Source organism: Fukomys damarensis, unplaced genomic scaffold (genome assembly GCF_012274545.1).
Source record: "Fukomys damarensis isolate Sample0158 unplaced genomic scaffold, DMR_v1.0_HiC HiC_scaffold_5, whole genome shotgun sequence".
In the NCBI taxonomy this organism is placed as follows: Eukaryota; Metazoa; Chordata; class Mammalia; order Rodentia; family Bathyergidae; genus Fukomys; species Fukomys damarensis.
The window spans coordinates 7,000,011-7,020,868 of NW_022900917.1; the positions used below are offsets into that span (position 1 = coordinate 7,000,011).

General features: G+C 48.0%; 1 protein-coding gene across 1 annotated transcript in view; it reads left to right on the plus strand.

Annotated features, from left to right (window-relative positions):
- Positions 1-6: 6 nt before the first annotated feature.
- The window catches only part of Ext1 (exostosin glycosyltransferase 1), a 265,534-nt gene continuing 244,682 nt past the window's right edge, over positions 7-20,858 (plus strand). The window contains exon 1 of the mRNA XM_010619519.1: positions 7-1,422. Within this exon, the coding sequence (XP_010617821.1) occupies positions 461-1,422 (962 nt within the window). The 5' untranslated portion in view covers positions 7-460. The remainder of the gene's footprint in view (positions 1,423-20,858) is intronic.

Consider the following 20,858-nt stretch of genomic DNA (forward strand, 5'->3'; position numbering starts at 1 on the left):
CTGCTGTTTCCTCCACGCCGCCGGGAGCCATCGGAAAGGCGAGGCGAGCCCAGGGTCTGGCCGCCGATCGGGGATCGGGAGCTTTTTTATTTTTTTCCCCTCCTTCTTCCCTGCTCTCTTTCTTTGCCTCCGTCTTCTTGTTGCATGCAAGAAAATTACAGTCCGCTGCCTGCCCGCCCTGGTGCGAGATTTTCAGCAGCCTCGCTCTCCCTCCGCCCCTCCATCCACCCTGTGCATTGTGCAACCCAGAGATGAAAGACCGAAGGGGAGAAAGTTAAAGAAATCGCCCACATGCGCTGGATCAGCCCGCGGCTTGGGGAACGGCGACCAGAGAAGGTGCGAGCGCAGAGTTTGAAGTCTTTGCAGGCGGGAAGATGGCGGACTGGAGCTGAAAGTGTAGCCCGGGAAACTTGGGGGACCCTTGTGTTTATTTACAATCCTCTTGACCCAGGCAGGACACATGCAGGCCAAAAAACGCTATTTCATCCTGCTCTCTGCCGGCTCTTGTCTCGCCCTTTTGTTTTATTTCGGAGGCTTGCAGTTTAGGGCATCGCGGAGCCACAGCCGGAGAGACGAGCACAGCGGTCGCGATGGCTTGCACCAGCCCAGCCCGGATCGGTTTTGGCCCCGCTTCCCGGACGCGCTGCGCCCCTACTTTCCCTGGGAGCAGTCGGAGAACCAGGACTCCAGGGTGCACATGTCCCCCCGGCAGAAGCGAGACGCCAACTCCAGCATCTACAAAGGCAAGAAGTGCCGCATGGAATCCTGCTTCGATTTCACCCTTTGCAAGAAAAACGGCTTCAAAGTGTACGTCTACCCGCAGCAGAAAGGGGAGAAGATCGCCGAAAGTTACCAAAACATTCTAGTGGCCATCGAGGGCTCCAGGTACTACACCTCGGACCCCAGCCAGGCGTGCCTCTTTGTCCTGAGTCTGGATACTTTAGACAGAGACCAGCTGTCACCTCAGTATGTGCACAATTTGAGATCTAAAGTGCAGAGTCTCCATTTGTGGAACAATGGTAGGAATCATTTAATTTTTAATTTATATTCCGGCACTTGGCCTGACTACACTGAGGACGTGGGGTTTGACATCGGCCAGGCAATGCTGGCCAAAGCCAGCATCAGTACTGAAAACTTCCGACCCAACTTTGATGTTTCTATTCCCCTCTTTTCTAAGGATCATCCCAGGACAGGAGGGGAGAGGGGGTTTTTGAAGTTTAACACCATCCCTCCTCTCAGGAAGTACATGCTGGTATTCAAGGGGAAGCGGTACCTGACAGGGATAGGGTCAGACACCAGGAATGCCTTATATCACGTCCACAATGGGGAGGACGTCTTGCTCCTCACCACCTGCAAGCATGGCAAAGACTGGCAGAAGCACAAGGATTCTCGCTGTGACAGAGACAACACCGAGTTTGAGAAGTAAGTGTGGGCTGGGCGCCGAGGCAGCCCTGGGCCTTGCTGTGGGCTTGGATGTGGTGTGTGGGGACGGAGAAGCCCTCTTTCCTTTTCCTTCCTGTGCTGGGAGTGAACAGCCCCGTTCCTTATGTAGCTGGAAGCTGGGGACAGAGTTTGAGCTCCTCAGGCAAAGGAAACCCTGGAGCACTTCCCGGAGCCAAGTAGGTGACTGTGGCTCCCCCGTAGGAAAGCTTCGGGGAGGTGACTCCTTGGAGTTGGGGGACCGTGATTCAGTCTTGGACCCAGGAGGTGCTGGTTAGGGTATCTGGAGACCCAGAGTAGCTCTGACCTGTCTGCCCGCAGTCCCCCCACCCCTTCCCCCAGATGGAGGCTTTGTTTGTTTTTCTCCTAATCTTAGGTGCCTGTGCTCCCTGGAGTTTCCCAGCTTGTCGTTTTCATCTCTCCACCAGCCTTCAGTTCCTGCTAGCTGGGGAGTGTTTCCATGATACCTGGCGAACTTCTGTGCCTGTGTGGCTTCCACTTCTACGCAGCGAGTCTGTAAGCTTGTTAGGGTCTGTGTCCATCCATTCACGCAGGCATTTCTTCCTTCCTTCACTGACCCATTCATAGGGATGAGTCTGCTTCCTAGGAGAAACTTAAAAATCTGAGCCTCAGGCCCACTGCTGTAAACTCTGTTTGCAAATTTCGATTTCCCTTTTGCCTTGGTCTTTGACTATTTGCATGTAAATCCTGGACTGTTACTCTTTGAATGGGAGGTGAGATGCCTTCTTGGCCTCTGTAGTGAGGCAAGTTTTGTCCTGTTGCTAAGTAACTGAGTTGGTTACTTTGTAGCCCTTTTCTCTCTTTCTTTTCCTGCTGGCTGATTGTAACAGTCTGACTGGATTGGGGGTCCAAGCTAGAATGCAAACAGGCTTTCACCTGGGCCTGGCAGGTCAGTATCCTGATAGATGGGGTCAGAGCCCCAGACTTGTACTTTCTCTGGCTGTGAAAGAGTTAGTGAATTCCTACCTCGTTCCTCCAGTTAAAAACCAGAGCAGCCTTATGCTACCTAGGGAAGAAAGGGGAACCTCTCAGCTGAGTTCCAGAGGAACTGGCCGAGGTTGGTACATTTTGCCACTGATTCATGAAACGCAGAGTAGGGGAAATGCTTTGCAGACCTGATTGGACCAGGAAGGGGCGTGGTGGGAAGTGAGCCCTGAAATGAAAGGGTGGATTGTTGTTTGTGGGTTCCCTCAGACCCTAGGGCCTCTCTGTGGAAGTGATCCGGAGGGAGTTTAAAGTCCTCCTAGACTGGATCCCAGAGGGCGAAGGAGGAAGTGTCAGGGGCCCCGGCTGCTGCTTCTTCAGCTTCAGCCTCTTTTGCTTGTCGAGCATAAGAAGAGTCTGAGGCTTTTCTAAAATCTGCATCTGTATGTTACTCTTAGGGGCAACTACATGTGACTCTGGTGTGCAACGGGTCAAAATTTTCTCTCAAAAGAAACTTTTAACTCTGGTTAGCAACGGACTGTTTTGTTTATATGACATTTATATTGCTGTGGATGCTTGTAAGGAAAATATGCTTATAGCCTTTCAGGAATTTCTTTGTCTGGTGTATGGTGGAGTAAGTCGAGATGAAGCCCAATTCAGAGTCTTCTAAAGCATTCTCATCAAATTATATATAGTGTCCTTTATTCTTCTGAAAGAGCCGGAGCTGAGATTTCACCTTAGCAAACCTGATTTATAGATCTGGGAAACTCCCACCATCCAGTAAAACCATCATTATCTTCCCAGCCCTCTTTTTCCCAAAGTAAATATTAAATCTCCACATTTTCTGTTGAATGAAACTTCACATTTCTAGAGCTCATCAGTGAAGACAGGTGGGGTTGGTCTCCTTGTAAGTTTCATTTTTGTTAATTAACTCAACTAATTTTTGACTTCTTTGTGATTGGGCCAAGAAATCTGACCCTCGAGCCCTTGTTTTGATTTATGTATAAAGACCCCCCAGGGGCCAGAACCTGAGGGGTGGGTCTCCTCAGGGGAAAAAAGTGCTCTTGGGAAGGGAAGCAAGTTCATTCTTTCTCCTAAGCAGGGATTTCTCAAGCAGGATCACGGTCAGGATTTTCTCTCTCTGGCACAGCTGCCAGCCCTAAGCTTGCTTACTAGGGTGGATATGTGTTGCTTACTAGCCTGATAGAGTTAGGGTTTTCCCTCGTGACCCTGTTCCAGTCTCAGAATTTTTATCCTGGAGAAATGGTGTTTCAGACATGACTGCCTCATAGTTGTGGCTTTCAGACGCGCGGATGAAGCAGGGACTCTGCAGGGTGGAGGTCGCACGCTCACACAGCAGAGGCGTGCTGCGCTCTGGACGAAGCCACTCTGGTGGCATTGCACACTTGGGCTTTCTGGGAGTCACAGAACCCAAGACAGGGAGCCTGAGAAGTGGACCCGGGCGACACGGAACCGTGAACGCTGCTCCTTTTCAGGGCTTTGCTGAGGGGGGACACTGAAGTCAGGCCCCGAGCCTGGGTCCTTTGCTCTGACGAGTCGTCCTGTGACTTGGACTTGCCCTGTGAAATTGGGTTTATTCTTTTGTGGAATTAGTTTTAGGCTGCTTTGGGACGCTCCTCTGGTGATGTCTTGTATAGACACGATCAATTTTCATCAGCTCCTCCAATTAGCAAGTGCCTCTGAAAATCCCTATGAGGTTTATTTTATTTTTTTCATTTATAGAATCTGATGATTAGACCGACAGTTTATGGGGTGGTGGCCTTTTGGACCCTGCAGATATATACAAAGTCTCCAACTGGAAACTAGTTGCTTGTTAAGGAAAAAGAAAAAAAAAAAAAACTCAAACCAAATGCTTTTAATGAAATAAACTATTTTGTGAGATGCTGGAAGTTTAATGATCGGGGACTTGCATTTCCCTTGTAGTTTTGAGAAAATTGGACTCTGGTAACCAGGGTAGAGAAGAGCTAGAGAGAGCAAAGAACATACTTTTGATCCGACTTTTCGGTTTACATTAAAACTCATTTTTTGCGACACTCATCATTAATTCCATCAACTACATTTTTAACCATATGTAGATGGTGTCAACTACCAAAAGTTACTGCAGGACTTGATTCGTAATGAGGGCTCAGAGAAATCCTTTTTTTCCATCCTTGGAGCTTCTTATGTGCCCTTACAGAATTAACCGTGTTTTTACTTGAACTTTTTGGTTCAAATCTCTCCAAAGGCCACGGCTGTGGAATTTCACGTTTTGCTCTCAGAAAGACAAGAAAGAGAAGGAGATGGAGAGGTGGCGCCCTCCAAGCAAAGCAGTGGCGATTAGTTTATGCAGCCTGTTGGGAGCAGGCAGGCAGGGGTCTGCAGGCTGTGTCTGCCATCAGGCTGCGTCCCACAGTCCCCGTGTCTTCCGGCACCCTCTGGCCACCTGTGGAAGAGCTGAGGGTTGGACTGTTCTAGGTACCAGTAAGAAATCTGGGTAGGCATTGCAGCAGCCCTCCAGGGCAGGCCTCGTGGACTTTTCTACAGTTTGCAGCTTTCCATTTCTAATTACAGACCCCTGGAAGGCCCTTTGGCCACAAGGAGATGCTGAAGGCTAGGACTGCTTAGGAGTTTCTCTTGGAATCCTTTTTGGAAGTTGATGAAAGCTTGGACAAACTTTGGAGGGGAAAACCGCATCCCTAGAGGATTTGTCATCCAGTTTTAAGGGCTGACGCATGCTTGCCCTGCTAAAGGGCATCTTTAGGCTTACAGCTCTTGCTCTGGGGCTTACATTTTTCCTTTGTTGCTAACTGAGGTGGGTGGCTCCCTGGGGCTGCTAACCCTAAATAGGAGCGTTTGAACCTTTCAGTGTAGCCCTGAGGGGCTTAGGAAATGGGCTTCGAACCCACCAAAATGTAAGTTGAATTCCAAGGCTTTAGAGCAAAAAGAAAAATGCATAGGACAGGTAATATTATTCCACGAGCTCCCCTCTATTACCCTAAAATGTATTCACAGACACTTGGAACAAATTCACAGTCCAGCCGTGAACCTCAGGCAAATGTTCTCCTCTGAAGTAAAAGGTGAGACTTGTGACTCACAGTTTTCAAGTGTTAAGTATTAGTGCTTCTGTCCGCACAGCATGGAAAATAAAACTAGAACCAGCCTTCTGCACAACTAGGAGGCTGGCATCTGTCTCCTGACATTGTTCTCTGAGGTCCCCAGAGCCTCAGTCACAAGGAATTCCTGAAGGAGGGCCCTGGGGGGCCATGTCCTGTGTCTTTTGTCCTGTGTCCTGTCCAGGAATGTTTGGAGTTTGAATGGGTCCAGTGTGGTAGGGGAGGGATTTGTGTGGAATCTGTGACCTAAGCTGGGGCCTGCAGGATTTTATCCTAGGAATGACAGCTTGGGGCTGGGCCGGAGCAGACCTTCCCAGTAGGAGGACACTTTTGGTCCCCCTGACTGTGACAGCAGCTGCACGGCACAGAACTGGCTGAAGGGGAGCTGCCCGGCTCTCAGTGTTGTCACTGCTCTCTTGGTCAGAGCCTCCCCAGAACACAGTGCGAGAGACTCCCGCCAACAGGGCTTGTGGTCACACCAAAGGCCGCGCTGAACACAGCTGCTTTGCCCACAGTCACCCGGCACGGTGTGTGTCAGGCCACTTGGCAGAGTAAATTGGGGCCAGCAGTGGGGAAGAGGTTCACCTAGGGCCCCCCAGCTTGTAAGAGGCTGAACCGGGGTCTCTGGCTCCCGGTTCTGCTGCTTCATTCCTTCTGCTTCTCAGCGGTGCTTCCGGAATGGACCATCACGGACACTTGGCCGTGGGACTCCGAAGTGGTCAGGCATGAACGTGCTTCTGTGGCCACGAGCCGGATGACCCATGGCTTTTGTTTCCACCTTGTCGGAATTTGCGTCATAAACAGGATGCTTTCCAAACCGGAAGATGTGAGTGCTTACGATTTGGATTTACCTTTCAGCTGCAGTGCAGGGCGGATGCGTTTTCCTGGTTAGAATGTGTTTTCCCGAGGGCCAAGAGCTGCCGTCACATCTGCTGAAGAAATGGCCTTCTTGCCACGGCTCGGCAATTCCAAAGTCCTTCCTCTAAAGCTTCACTACCCTTTCATAAAATCAAACGCAGATTTCTGCCCCATCACGTGTTGGTTACTCAAAGTTACGTGTCAGATGCTTGTGCATCCAATCTTTTCTTAAAAATTGCTTTCTTTTATTGACATGTTTCCTATGGAAAAGTTTTGTCTCAGGGATGTGCTGGAGATGACCCCTAAATTGGACCATCAAGCTCTGAATCCCAGACACTGTAGGCAAGGAACAGTGTACCTTGGTCTAGGTGGGTTCAGCTTTTAATTCTCTCCAGAGAGAGAGCTGTACTGGGAAAAGCCAGGAAGCCAGGAGGCCTTTAGTGAGTGGCCTTGCCCTCCTCATGACCCCCACCGGGCCCTGAGGTAAGGACCCTAGAGACCTGTGCCTGGGGTAGCCAGACTGAGTCAGTAGCACAGAAACAGAAGACCCTGGAGGCTCCTGCCTGGGACATAGGACCCTGCAGGGCCCAGGACCTCAGGCTACTGAAAGAAAAACTGCTCCCTGCTGGGAGTACTGCTTAGCGTTTCCGAGTTCCCCATTGCCCAGCGCACAGCCAAAGTAAAACCATGCTTAAAAGTTATAAAATTTATACACTGCCTTCATGGGAAACTGGGAGAATACAGATGTGACTGTGCAATGGAGAGCCATTTCCAACCATTGTAAGAGCTAGCTGCTGCTGTCAAACCTTGATGTGGTCTACTCTTGTATCGCTCTCTCTAGAGCCAAATACCTTTTATAGAGCGTATGAATTATTTAATTCATGGTGAACAAATACCAGCTGGGTGTGGTGGTACATTCCTGTAATCTCTGCATTCCGGAAGCTGAGGCAGGAGGGTGGCTTTTGAGTTCCAGGCCACCCTGGGCTACATAGTTCAAGGTCATCCTGAACTGCTTTGCACCACCCTGTCTCACCACCAAAGGGGTGGGGCAAGAAAAAGTGAAAACTGGATGGAACACAATTTTCCTAACTTTCTGGTGGGTGCTGGTCATCTGCTGCTGGAGGGTCTGTCGGTTTTGTAAGTTGAAGTCAGAATTTCAATGTGATTTTTAATATTCCTTTTTTTTTGTAACATTACCTAAGCGCATTTTCCTTCCCACTGAGTCATCTTTGGAAATTAGGACTTTTAAGATGTGATGTGATCTTTTTTCCCTAACTCACAGCTCTACCGTAGTTTGCATGTCTGTTCACACTTTCTCAGGCATTGCTGTTTAACTTGTTGCCTACCTGTTTTGTTTTTAAACTAGCAACATCTGTTGATGAATTGCCCTGTACTATTTTCTTCTAGACTAAGGTGTCTTTCAAATTGCAACCAACAGCATCCGCCCCTGCAGTCATCCCAGTCCCCAGCCCCCAGTCCCTGTCCCTGTGCCATGGGACCGTACCTGTTTTTAAGGCAAGGCCAGGCATCCATTCAGGGAACCAGCCTTCATTGAAGGACAGCCCAGGTAAACATTTGTAGGTGTTAATTGCTCCTGCAGGGGTCTGTGAAGTTCTGCTGCCATGCCCTTTGAAGCTTTGTTTTTGCTGCAGCCACAGCCAACCTTCTCTTCCTGAACACCCCAGACTCCTGAGCCTCACCATCCCTCCTGGGGTTCCAGAGTTTGCAGTCTTCCGGTTACCCTGTCAGTTACGCCAGGCCAGAGCTCCTGTTTCCTCTCTGGCCATAGGAGTTGCGGGCCCACAAGTGAGGAACTTGTCAGATCCCTTTACCTCTGGACCTCCGAGGGAGGAGTTCCCAGTGTAAGTCCACGATTTAGAAACTGAGCAGAAAACAAAATGAACCACAAGTTCATGCTGAGTTATTTCTAAGGCTTTTGTTTTTTGGCAGCATAATTGCTTTGAATGGCACCAAGGGATGTGCGGGAGTCCAATCCTCTGTTTGTCTTCTGTGAAGCCTTTTAGAAGACAGAGCCTTGGACCCTGGCCCCGGGAGGTAACTGACTCACAGAGAGTCCCAGATTAGGATTTCAATTTCTCAGCCTCAGTTCCCACATCTGGAACCAGATGTCACAATACTGGCCTTGCAGGGTCATTATCTTGTAAATGCTAATGAGCACCATAGGGTGTCATTGCTGTTAAAAAAACCATCTTCCTGCCATTTGCTAATGAACCTTAGTGGTTTGCTTAGTTTCATATCTTGCTTCTTGTGTACTGAGGCCCAGAGATCTTACTCTTCCTTGAAACTTCCTTCGCAGGTGCTTTTGATGAATGCCTTGGGCACCCAGCTGTCGCTTGTAGGCTGTGGAGAGACCTAAGTGTCTCAAAGCTGGGGCTGGCAGGTGTTGGGGGATGGGTGGCGATGGACACTTCCTGTCCTGTGTCCACTGTGGCCTGTGGCTCCCGTGGCTTGACGATAGAGGGTGACATTTGGAGGGATGCCTTGCATGCGTGGACTTGGTAGCTTATTCACCCTGGGCTGGTTCTACCGTGACTTTTGTTGCAGGGACAAACAAACCGACATCACACTACCTTAAATCACGAGGTTTTTGCAAGGGGACCTGGGACAGAGACTGGTCTGAAGCTGATCCAGATAGCACTCAGGCTACAGAGCCACACCTGGACAGATCTCCTCAGTCCCTGCGCAGGACCACACCTCAGACCCTTGTGCCCCTGCCAACCACCTGCCAGTCCCCACAGAATTCCCTTGTCCGGGTCCTGGAGGAAACCAGGCCAATTGACTTTTCTGGTGAGCATTGCTCCTTCAGGAAGTCGCTCCTATCAAGCCATGTCCTGGATGTGGAGGAGACAGGCCTGCAGCCCTGTCACCTGGCTGCTCTTGATTTACTAGGTAGACGTCCTTCTGCAAGAAACAGCCTGAAGTTAGTTCCTGGACAGGGGACTCATTAGGGGAAGAGGATGCTGCAGCCATATCCTGTTGGCACTTAGGTATTTGTCACCAGAGAGAATGATAACAGCAGCAACTAATACTGGGGTGATGGGCAGGGTCTTGCTGTCTATCTAGGAATAGGACACCCACTTTGTGTCTATTGGTGGAAGAAGAAAGGAGGTGGGGTCTCTGAGAACACACACTTCCCATTCAAACAGGCTGCTGACTTCTAAGGCCCTGTTCTTAACCACAGCACCTCAGTGCCTTTGAGCAGCGGGCAAGAATGTCAGGCAGAGCCAGCCCTCCCCGGCAGAGTGCGGCTGATGGGTGGAATACCACTCAGGCTTCTCACCTCGAATTTATTCAGTCTGCTTTCGAGAGACAGTTGCAGCCAGTTTGCTAGTCTGGTTTCCCCTGCCGTAGAGTAGAAGCTGTCCATTTACAGGTGACGGCGAGAAAGACCCTTGTAGACACACATCTGAGAAGAAGGCACAGCTGGCACCCCAAGCGGAGGAGCGCAGTCCGGGGAGTTAGGAAGTGCGAGGCCCAGGAGGGGTGGAGAAGTGTGGCGGTGTTGGAACAGCCGGCACAGGGCCAGGAGTGTGTCTTCCATGCTCCTCGGGACTGAGTCTGAAACCTAGCACCTAGCACCTGCCCGGCACCCAGTGGAGATTCCGTAAATATTTCATGAACTGTGGCTGTGCTGTCTGTCGTCCCTGACGCACCGTTTTCGGTCACTGCCCTTCGTGAAAGAAAGTAGGAAAACGAAGAATCCATTTTGGAACTTTTCCTTCAGCACATGGGTGGTGTGTAAAAGTATGTCAGTGCTCTGAACACCAACCTGTCCGTCTGGAACCTGGTCTCCAGCCTGGGCAGGTTCCCCGGAGCTCTGCAGGTTGAGGTGAGGCTTTGCCTGGGTGAGTGCCGGAGTTGGTGTGCATGCTTAGCTCTGATTTCCTGATGTTTAGGACACACACTAGCTCTTTCAACTGCTGCCAGGTGGGCCTGTAGTGCCAGCCTGTCTTTTTCTGTACTGGGGATTAAACTCATGGCCTCGCTCATGTTCTGCACTCTGCCACCAAGCTGCATCCTTTGGCCCCTTTATTTGAAGACAAGGTCATGCATTGTTGCCCTTGAGCTTTGATCCTCCTGCCTCAGCCTCCCGAGTGCTATGATTATAGGTGCGTACCACCATGCCTGGCCATATTTCCATACTTTTCATTGTTTGTTTGTTTTTCTCACCAGTAGATGACACAGGCCTTGAGGAAAAGATTCACATTTTAAAAATTACTATACTCAGCAGGTGCTTACTGAGCAGTTACTGCGTGCAGGCCCTGGGGTTTCAATAGCCAATGGAGGAGACACACCACGGGTGGCTGGAGGCTGACAGCACACAAATCATTGGAAGGTGCTAGATGCTGGGAAGGAAGGCAGCCTGTAGGGACGGGGTGAAGGCTGCGGGTCCCAGCCCTGGCTCGGGGAGCTTCTGGAAGGAGGTCCTGGCCCTTGCTTGGCCTGGCTGGGCTCTCCGGGGATGAAGTTCCATGCTGAAAACCCCAGTTGCCCCGGCCGGCGGGGGTTTGTTATTAGTAGGGCTCGAGGAGGGGACCACCCGGAATGGGAACGGGAACGACGCAGGAAAACAGGAACCAGACAGAGCTCTTTTAGATGGTCAAAATTTGACAATTTTTATTTCTCACACAGCAGCTTTTATGCAGGCAGGGATGAGCAGGGAGTTTCCTGGTTGCTAGGTTACCTAACCTAGGCTGGTCTAGCTAGATAAGGTAGGGCATGGCCAGAATGTTCCCGGGAGGGGTCAGAATGTCCCCAGGAGGGTGTAAAGTTCCTATCAGGGGCACACATACACACAGGGTGGAGGGGCACACACACAGAGTGGAGACACACAGGGGTCTTGGTCTCCAACACCCAGTCACAGTGGGAATTCAGTCTTTGTGGCAAGAAAGCAGGGGACCCCTGCGTGGAGGTCGGGGTGCTCGTGGTGCTGATGGCATACTGGCAGTGGGAGGCCTTATCCCCATGGTTATGAAGCAAGCCTCCTGGGCCCCTTGTCCCCCGTCCTCCTCCACGCCCATCTGGGTCCCTGGCTGACTCACTTGGTTACGTTTTACCTGATATCTTTGCGTTTCCAAGTGGGAAATTTTTTCCAGCGAACCTTTTCCCCTGTACTTTCTTCCTTTTTCTTTTTCTTTGCTGTGGTGTTGGATAGGAGTATCAGTGAAACCAAAGCAAAACGAACCCGGGGGAAAGTTGCTGCGTGACAAATCCAGACACTACAGGAAAACCACGATGGCCTTTTCAGCATTGCCTTCTAGCAGCCTGTAGATACTGGGGACCCGACTTCCCTCTAATAGCTTTTCTGTTTTTCTCCTCAAAGTTCAGTTGAATAAAACTTTTGGCTTCAATATTTTTCTTTTATGCTCAGGTCACATCCAGACTGTGCTGATACCAACACATTACCCCAGAGCACGTAGGAACATGGTGCTTGATTGAGCTATCAGGTGTCTAATGAGTTCTTATTGAGATTTATCATTTAATTAAAAAACAAGGGAGAAGAACGCACAGGCGGGTGTACAACCGGCTCTCCGGCCGGTCTCCGTTTCCTGCCGAAGTCTGGCTTGCTCTCCAGCGTCCAGGTTTCTGTATTGGAGCACTCGGGTGCACATCAAGTCAAAGGGCAAGACGCTTACAATCACACGCGGCCTTATTGGGTCCTAGCCACCTACTCACACTTGGTGAGAATCCTGTGACACTTGCTTAAGTATGAATCACGTTTTATGTTCTTCCCAAAGGTGGGCAAGGCCATTTTCTTAAACTACTGCCAGGTCTGTATATCACAAGCTTTCTGAAATCCAGTCGCATGGAATTAAATGCTGAAATCCCTCTACTTTACCGAGAGGCAGAGAATAAATTTTTTCGTGGAAACACCATTTCTTATATGCTGCGTGCTCCTTTGAAATTCGCATTGCATTAAAAAAGCTACCTGTAAGCAGCTCTTGTTATGGTGACTACATTTTTAAATATGCAAGTATAGCGTGGCAAGCCTGTAAATGTAATTTTTTCGTATTTAGATTGAAGAGTTATATTACATGTTTTTTAAAAAAGCGAGCAATATTTTATATTCAGATAAAATTTAAGTACTGCAGTGTTTAGCCGAGTTTAAAGATGGCAGTAGTATTTTCCTGTACTTATTTTAGATTAAGCTGTATTTAACTCAAGTAGAGCTGAAAGAGGAGAGAGAGGGCCAAATGCCAAAATTTAGATTTCTGTAAAAATAAGGTAAGCACTGAACACCCTGAAGTTCAGAAAAGAAGATGGTAACCTAGAGGGTAGGTGCCAGGTGGAGCTTCTTTGGGCCTCAGTTTACCTTTGTTGTGTTCCCACAGGGATCTGTGTGTGCGTGTGCGTGCGCGCGTGTGGTGGGTGTGTACAGGGAGGAGCGGGGTGTTCAGCTGACTGTGAGTACTTGGGGTCAGGCAGCTTCTCCCGAGAGAGGAGCAGTGTGATTGTGGAAGTGAGGGCGATCGAGTTTAAGGCCCTGCATCCTGCAGATAAGGCATCGAGCCCAGGGGAGTTGGGCAGCTTGCCCGAGGTCCTGCAGCTCGGTCGGGACAGCATCAGAAGATGGGCCCGCAGCTCAGGACTTCCAGCGAGGCACCCGTGGAGGTGACGCCTGCAGGCTCTGGATCGTGGCGGCGTCCTCTCTTCCCTGTCTTCCTTCCTGTGCTGGTAGCATGGGAACGGTAGGGATTCCGCTTCCTGGGTTGTTACTGTGAGGAGGAAGTGGGCCATAATCTACGTCATAGGCTTTGAACAGTCCTCAGTGTACAGTAAGCAGCGAAGATCACGATGCGTCTGTCCGTTCCGTTAGACTGCATCAGATGTGTGTAATTTCAGCTGTACAGCATCGCTGTGCCGGTGTTTTAATGCCATTTCTTTCATGTGACCTGTCCGTTTACAGCTCGTCCGTAATTGTAGCGTGCAGTGCGCTGCAGCAGCTCTCGAGTGGCAGAGGAGCTCCTGGTGGCTTGGCGAGTCTTCAGAATTCCCGCCACCTGTTGGAACTGGGGCCCAAATACAGTAGATTCTCAACGTCTGGAAGTTGCTCCACCAGAAGCCCCAATCGTGAATAGGACTTTGGGTCTTCAAGAAAATGCTTTCTCCTCCTACAGAAGGGTTGTGTTTCCCATGGGTTCTGGGAGGCTGTGCGGATGGGTGGGGCTTGTTCTCACCTCCTGAAGCCGTGTGAAGAGATGGCAGCTTGGCCACTGGGGTCCCTTGAAGCCAGAATCCCGTATCCGAGATCGCCCTGTCCTGTGTGAGGTGGAGGAGGCAGAACTCAGGCTTTTCCTGTAGCGACACGAGGCTGACCGGGAGAGCCTGTCTGGCCTTGGGAGGAGTAACCTTCTGCTCCCCGGTTTGTATGGCCGTCGGCAGCTGCTGACTTTGCTTTAGGGCAGCAGCAGCAGCAGGACCAAGGCCTGGGTGCTGTGTGTGGAGTTCTCCTTGGGCAGTGTCCCCCTGACCTTGATAACAAACATCTAGGTAAAAGCCCAGGTAAAAGCGAGGGAGGGCTTGGATGATCCAGGAGCATTCTGGTGCACTGGAACTTCAGTTTTTATTTTCTCTCCCATGAGATGCAGCAGCAGCAGCTAAGTGTATGCGTTGCAAGAGCTTTCCTGTAATAGCATTTCACCACCAAGTCCAGATGCGATCTGATTCCTATCAGGTTTCACAGTGCAGCAGGCTTTCCTGTCCTGGGGTCCTTTGGGTTCCTGTAAACTCCTGTGTGTCCAGGAAAAGCACGTGGAAAGGGATTACCTTCTCGTGTATCATAGACTTATGTAGTGTATTCACTAATGCACACTTTTTTTGGGGGACACTGGGGATTGACCCTAGGGACTTTGTTCTGTGCTACTACTTCAATCCTTTTTTATTTTTAATTGTGAGACAGAGTCTTGCTAAACTGCTAACTTGCCCAGGCTGGGTTGGAACTTGCAGTCCTCCTGCCTCAGCCTCCCAGAGTATTGGAATTTCAGTCTAATGCGCTTTTTTGACAAGGGATGTGAGTAGTTGACTAAGGACCCAGCTGGGGACAGAAAGCAGGGTGTATTTTCAGTGCAGTGATGCTGAGGGCAGTGTTTGAATGTGGAGCATGAATGCAAACTCCAAACATCTTTGTTCCTCTTCTGGGTATATCCTGGGGCTGGTGCTGAGTATCATTTTATGCTCTGAAACCAGGGGCCCTTTTAAAAAGTACTTCTTGTATGTGGTGTGGGGTGGGGCTCCTTTTCCTTGTCACAAGCTGCTTTCGTATCTTCTTTTTCACGAAATAAAATTTGCCCTTCTCCTCCCAGCCAATATTCTGACTTGTAGAGTCAGGTAGCAGCCAATAAAAAAGCCATGTTGTGTTTCCCGTGAACTCATTTAATTAGATAAGATGTATTAATTGGACATTTTGGACATGTCTCTGAAAGTATAAAATGCTTGCTCTTGGGAATGCCCGAGCACGGGCGCCATCGCCTGCCCCCGCCCAGGACGTGGCCTAAGAGCTTTCATTTGAAGCCTGTCATTTCCGTCCCCCTCAGGGACTTGAAAATGGTCTAGTGATTTTTCAGATAGCAGGGCACGAGTCAGCAGGCCGTTTGGCCATCCTCCCGCCCAGAGCCCTCCCTGGTAACTGTCAGCTAGTGGCAGGAGGTGTCTGTGACACAGCTGGCCGCGAGATGGCAGTCTGAGGGTCTGGTGCTAACGCGTGGGCAGGACTGTAGGTTGAGAGGGTCTACCTGTGGCATTCAGGGCCCAGTGAACTCCAGGATTTAGATTCAGGGCTACTGGTTCTCGTATCATTCCACCCATCTTGCATTATAATTAGCTTTTTTCTCTGTAGGTTTATATATCTTTAGGCTGGCTTATTCTTCTCTGGGTCCCAGATGCTCCTCTTCAAGGGGTTGGGAGGTGTGTGCTTAGTAAAAGTTGTTACATTTGGTTAGCTGTTTGTCCTGCTTTCTTTAGTGTAAAATTCAAGCACCAGAACAAAAGGTAAGAATACGGTATATTCTGAACACTTTCATCTATTTTTAAATTTTTCTTTAATGTGTGTCATTTTCTTTGCTTTTTGTCATTGTTTTGTTTTGTTTTTGAGGCAGGATCTCACTCTGTAGTCCAGGTTGGCCTTGAACCTGCAGCGATCCTCCTGCCTCAGCCTCCCAAGTATGGGATTACAGGTGTGTGTCGCCACGCCTGGCTAATGTATACCTTTTTCAAATGTAGGCCATTTACATAGGCCAGAAAAGTATTGATTTCTACCTCTTTCATGGTGGAAAAACATACCTGAGAGGCCTTTTCTCGCCACCATTTGCCTCCAGACATGTTTTAATTGCAGAGTTATTTGAAGGTTTCCTACTTTGCCTTTTACTTGGGCCCAGAACCGTAAGTCCCACGTTGATTTTAAGCTGCCATATTGGTTAGCTCCATGAGCAAAGGCTGGTGTACATTTGTTTTAGTCCATTTCCTGGCCGGTAGCACAGTGCTTAGCTTACAGTGGATCTTCAAGAAGATTGTGATTTGTTGGATGAGTGACTTTGCTCACAGTGAAGTGTTAGTGCAGAAAGAAAGACTTTTGGAACTGGACTGTAGAGTTCTTTATTTTGAATAGACAACCCAAGAGAATATTGATTAGAAAAGAAATAAATTTAAGAGTTCTTTTTTTTTAAACCTCCCCTTGAATTTTAAGATAATGAAGAAAATTAGAGATTTCCCCAAATCGGATAATGATCTGCAGCTTCAAAATAATTTTTGCCTTTGGGTCGTCATTTAGCTAGAAGCAGGTTGCTGGTCATAGGTCAGGACCGCCCTCCTTAGCCCGCTTTCCAGATCAGGAGCGGCACGGGGTTGTCCAGGCTCGGCCTAGTTCTTGCCCGGAATAGTTGGCTTCCTGAAGGGAGCTGCGGAGTTGGCGACCCAGCCTGCGAGGTGCTCGGGAGCTTTCCGGACCCTCCCAGGTGCTGGCCGTGTGGGCGGCCCCAGTCACCCCGGCCCGGGCCAGCCCTGCTGGGGCTGTTTCTCCCCCGTCAGCCTGTGCCTGCGCCCCAGAACCCCTCACGTCCGGGCCACGGTGCCCGGCTGTGCCTCTTCCTGCTGCTCTTCAGCGGCTGTCCCTGTCCTTCCTCTTCCTCTCCGAGGCTGTGTGCACATGTGTCCGCGTGCACACACACACACACACACACACACACACGAGTGCCCTGTGCCAGTCTCAGGCTTTCAAGCCTCAGCTCAGAACCTGGTGTTAGTTTAATTTTTGAGAGCTGCCCAAGGGTTGCTGCGTGAACCACCATTGGTGAATATTGTGTTTCTTTGGTTTTTATTTTTATTTATTTACTTTTTTGGTACCGGGGACTGAACTCGGGTCCTTGCACTTGCAAGGCCGGCGGCGGGCACCACTGCGCTAAATCCCTGATGAATATTTTGAAGAAAAGGAAAAAGTGCGGATTGCAGACATCATACTGCAGCATCGTTAAAAGTTTGACTTCACAGAAAGTGAAAATTCCCTGAAATGTGGGTCCGCGCCCACCGTTAGCAGTGCAGCGTAGGCGCTTTCTTGTCTACACACACGCTGTTTATTTTCTTGGGAACAGGATCGTTGTATACCTAACCCTTTCTGATCTCTTTTCTACTCGTTAATTACGTAGCAGACCTTTGCCTGTCGGTTCACCCCAGCTCCATTCTGTTTTTTCTTTTTCTTATGAGTACACGTTTGCACTTTGTAATGATCACAGCAGTGGTGAGGAGGTGGTGTACGCGTGTAATATGTCTGAAGTTTTTGTCTTTTATCCCTTACCCTTTTCCTCCCTTCCTGTTTCTTCCAGCTGTTATTCCCAGCTATAGGGCATTCGCGTGAAACAGTGCTTCGACTCGGTTATAATTGAGTGTAAAATGTGCTACTTTGGTCTGGATTACAGTCTTTCTGTGTGGTCACCCCCAATTATGTTCTTGAGAACAAGCCATACCCTAATTTCTGTTAAAGCAAAACAAGTGATTTTTAGGGGTGGGGTGGGGGGAGAAGTTGATTTAAATGCCATTTTTTCGGTAGCTCACACCTGTTTAAAAATCTTTTTTAAAGGCCTGACAGTGTTCTTTATTTTTCAATATGAAAATAAAATAGTTTATTTTGCCATTTGTGGAGAAGACCATAATCTACTAACAGAAGACTGTCTCACAGGCAGGGAGATTCGGGGTCAGTCTGAGATCTAGACTTGTGTATAGGGAAAGTCGAACTAGGACCCCTTGAGTGTGACTAAAAGTCTGTCTGTATTTTCGGTGGCAAATGGTTTGCTGGAAACGCCTGGCCTATCTCGTGTTTCTTCACACACTGCTTTCAGAATGTGTCTGTTTTCTCCCCTGGCTTTGCTGAGTGTGAACCACAAGTGACCAAAATCTAGCACTAGGGCAGTGAGGGGGTCTTAACTGTGATAACAGCAAACAAACAAAAGCAAAGGAAAAAGGTGAGCAAAAGATCCACTTGTTTTTTTTCCCCCATTGTGAGGCTGAAAGCTGCATGTTGAATTTTTACTTTCTGATTGGAACTGACAGGTGAGCAGATAGGATTTATTTCTTTGGGCCCAGGAAGATACTGTCAGGTTTTAGTTTGACTGGGCTTTTTTCTGGGTCTGCCCCTACTTCCTGTATTTTTTTTTAAAGCATGGCTGTGTTCTTCAGGAGCAGCTACTGTGGGACACATCCCTCTGTGGTAGGGTTTGCAGATCCAGTCTGAACTGTGCCAGAAATCACATTTGCTTTTTTTTCTGGTGTTGCAGAAATGAACTTGGTTCCTTTGCTCTCCACAGCTTGCTTTGCCCAGATGGCTGAATTTGTAAAGAAAGTCTCATGCAGGTCTGCTTCATACAGCTCCCATTAAGCCACACTGACTTTGTTTTTTTTGTTTTTTTTGTTTTTACCTTCAAGTTTTGTGTTTCCATGAACACTGGCCTTAATTTAACCAAAACGCGTCTCTGAATGACCTTGTTCACGTGTCCCTTGCTGATTTTAGTTCCCAGCTAATAAGCTAGGGAATGTTCTCTTCTCAGTGCAGGGTGGGAGGAAGGCGGGTGTTCAGCGTTTGATACATTTACTTTCTACCTGCTGGCTTCAAACGGTATTAATTTTTATGTGCTCATTGTACATTGTGTTTAATTAAAAGCAGTTCTATTTGCAGGCGCACTTGTAGAATTTTTTTTTTCCCTGAAATGAATAAAACAAATAGGCATCTGGTATTTGTTTTGTATAACACAATCCCCATAAAATGAAGAGTAATAAAACATAATTATCTGTAAAGGCTTGCTTTATAAGCCTGAGAATGGGCTCATTTCTATCAGGTTTTAAAATTCTACTCGTGGGATAAAGAATCTCTTTGTACATTAATACCTAACAACAATAGCAACAGATGCTTCCCAATTACATACGTGGATCCAGTTTATCTTTTATTAAACAAATGTTAATTTTTCTGTTGGAGTCTTCGTGGTGGAATGTTGTTATTTCTTCCCTCCTATGTAAGCACGCAAGGTTGAAGGAAAATGTTTGCTTCCTGATCTGTATTCTGTTCAATGAGTGTAGCTTTTATGTATGACTTATTCCTGTCAGTATAAAGAAACAACTTTAGAGTTGTCAAACTCTGAATTCCAGTGCTTCCTTTCAGTAGAGTACACATCCAACTTGTACATGTTTTTGATAGGATTCCTAGACCTTCTGATCTTTGCCTAATGACCTCTGCCAATCCCTGACAATTATTTTGAAAACTGTGCTCCTAATCGGAAGCACAAGTTTTATCCTTGGTTTGTGAACATCTGATGAGAGAAATTCACTCAATGTGTCTGTAGCGCTCAGTTTCATTTCAGGGTTGGTCACTTTTCTAGAAATGGAGGAATATGGAGGAGTAGTCGTATCTGGGGGAAAATGCAGAGTGTGGGAAGAACAGAACCTTAATGCAAAGGTGGCTGTGCTGTCCGACTGGACGGCAGTGCCTGCGTCCTAGGGCCCCCATTCCCAAGACTGTTTTCCATTGTTTCTCTGAAGAACAGACACAAATCCGGAAGCAGCGGATGTCCTCTGAGGTGGGGTGTCCATTGCTGAGAGAGTAGAAGCAGCAGGGGTGAATCACTCAGTGCAGAGTTTCATGGCGACAGTTTTATGTGGTGTGTGATGTTGCTGTCTCCTATGTGATACCGACCTTCGTCTTTTGAATCACAGCACAGGATTTCACTGGAGAAGGGCCGCCTCAAAAATAATAGAGTCTTGCAAAATTAAGATCCTATGTAGCTAGTCCATTAAAATACAAAACTAATTGTTTACAGGAAGTGAAAGTACTTACATGTAATTTTTGGTAATGGCTTCTCATTTTGGTTTCTAACCTCCTTTCCCTTGCATTTTGCTTTTTGTGTTGAAATTACATGGAACCATTCATGGTGTTGTGAATGCTGGCTTAAGTAAATAGACAAAGATACTGGGTTTCTCCTTTGTGTTGTCATCTACTGGAGAATGAAAGGCTTAAAATAAGTGCATGGGTTCCTCATCCAAAGGGAAGCTGAACACTCCAATTCTAGAGTAGCAGCCACTTTGCATGCTTATTTGAAATACCATTTTTGAACATACTTGGCAACTCAAAGTGCCCAATTAAAAAGCTCTGGGGAAAGAGGAAATCTGTGGCAGTACAATTAGTCCTTAGCATCGAGAGCATTTCCTTTATGTATGGAAGGCCATACTATGAAATCATTGGACGCAAGAGCTTTGTGCCTAGAGCCTAGGAAAGAAGGCATTTCCAGCATGATTATCTGTGTTCTCTTACTCTTAAAGTGGTTTTACCTGAGGAGGCCCTGACTCCCAGAAAAATACTGGGTGCAGAGAAATTTTGGAGATGTTCTTTTGCAAATTTTAAGCCACTGATAACTATAACTATCCATAAAAGTGACAGGCAAGAAATCCAGAACTTCATGCAAGAGTCACTTGTGTTCTAGGGCTCTCTATGTCATCCAAGTGGTAGCCTCCTTCCTTCTTCCTTTATTTATTTTATATTAGGCGATGAAGGTTGTGCACCAGAGAATTTACCAGTGCTGTGCTTTTCCATACTAAAAGCTGAAGCCTTACTGAGTACAGCCAGATGAGCTGTGTATTCTGACATTATTTATAATGTTTATGATAGAGAGACCAAAAATCACTACGTGCTTAATAGTTTTCCTTATTTACAAGTCAGATTCACCTAAGGGATATTATTCTTTTATTCTTCTGGTGCTTGAATGCTCTTTTAAAATAGATTATAAGGGAGGACACAGAATTTGTTGCTTATGAAAATGCAGAATGAATAAAGCTTCCTTTTTTTTTAGTGTTCTGCAACAAAACAGGTCCATTTTATTTCAGCAACAACCCAGCCTTTTCGCCTCCAGCACACACACGATTAACATAGGATGCATAAATGTACGCGAACATGTGGCTTGTTTCCCACATGTATAATAGATGCTTTCCATTAAAGTTTGCAGGAAAGCA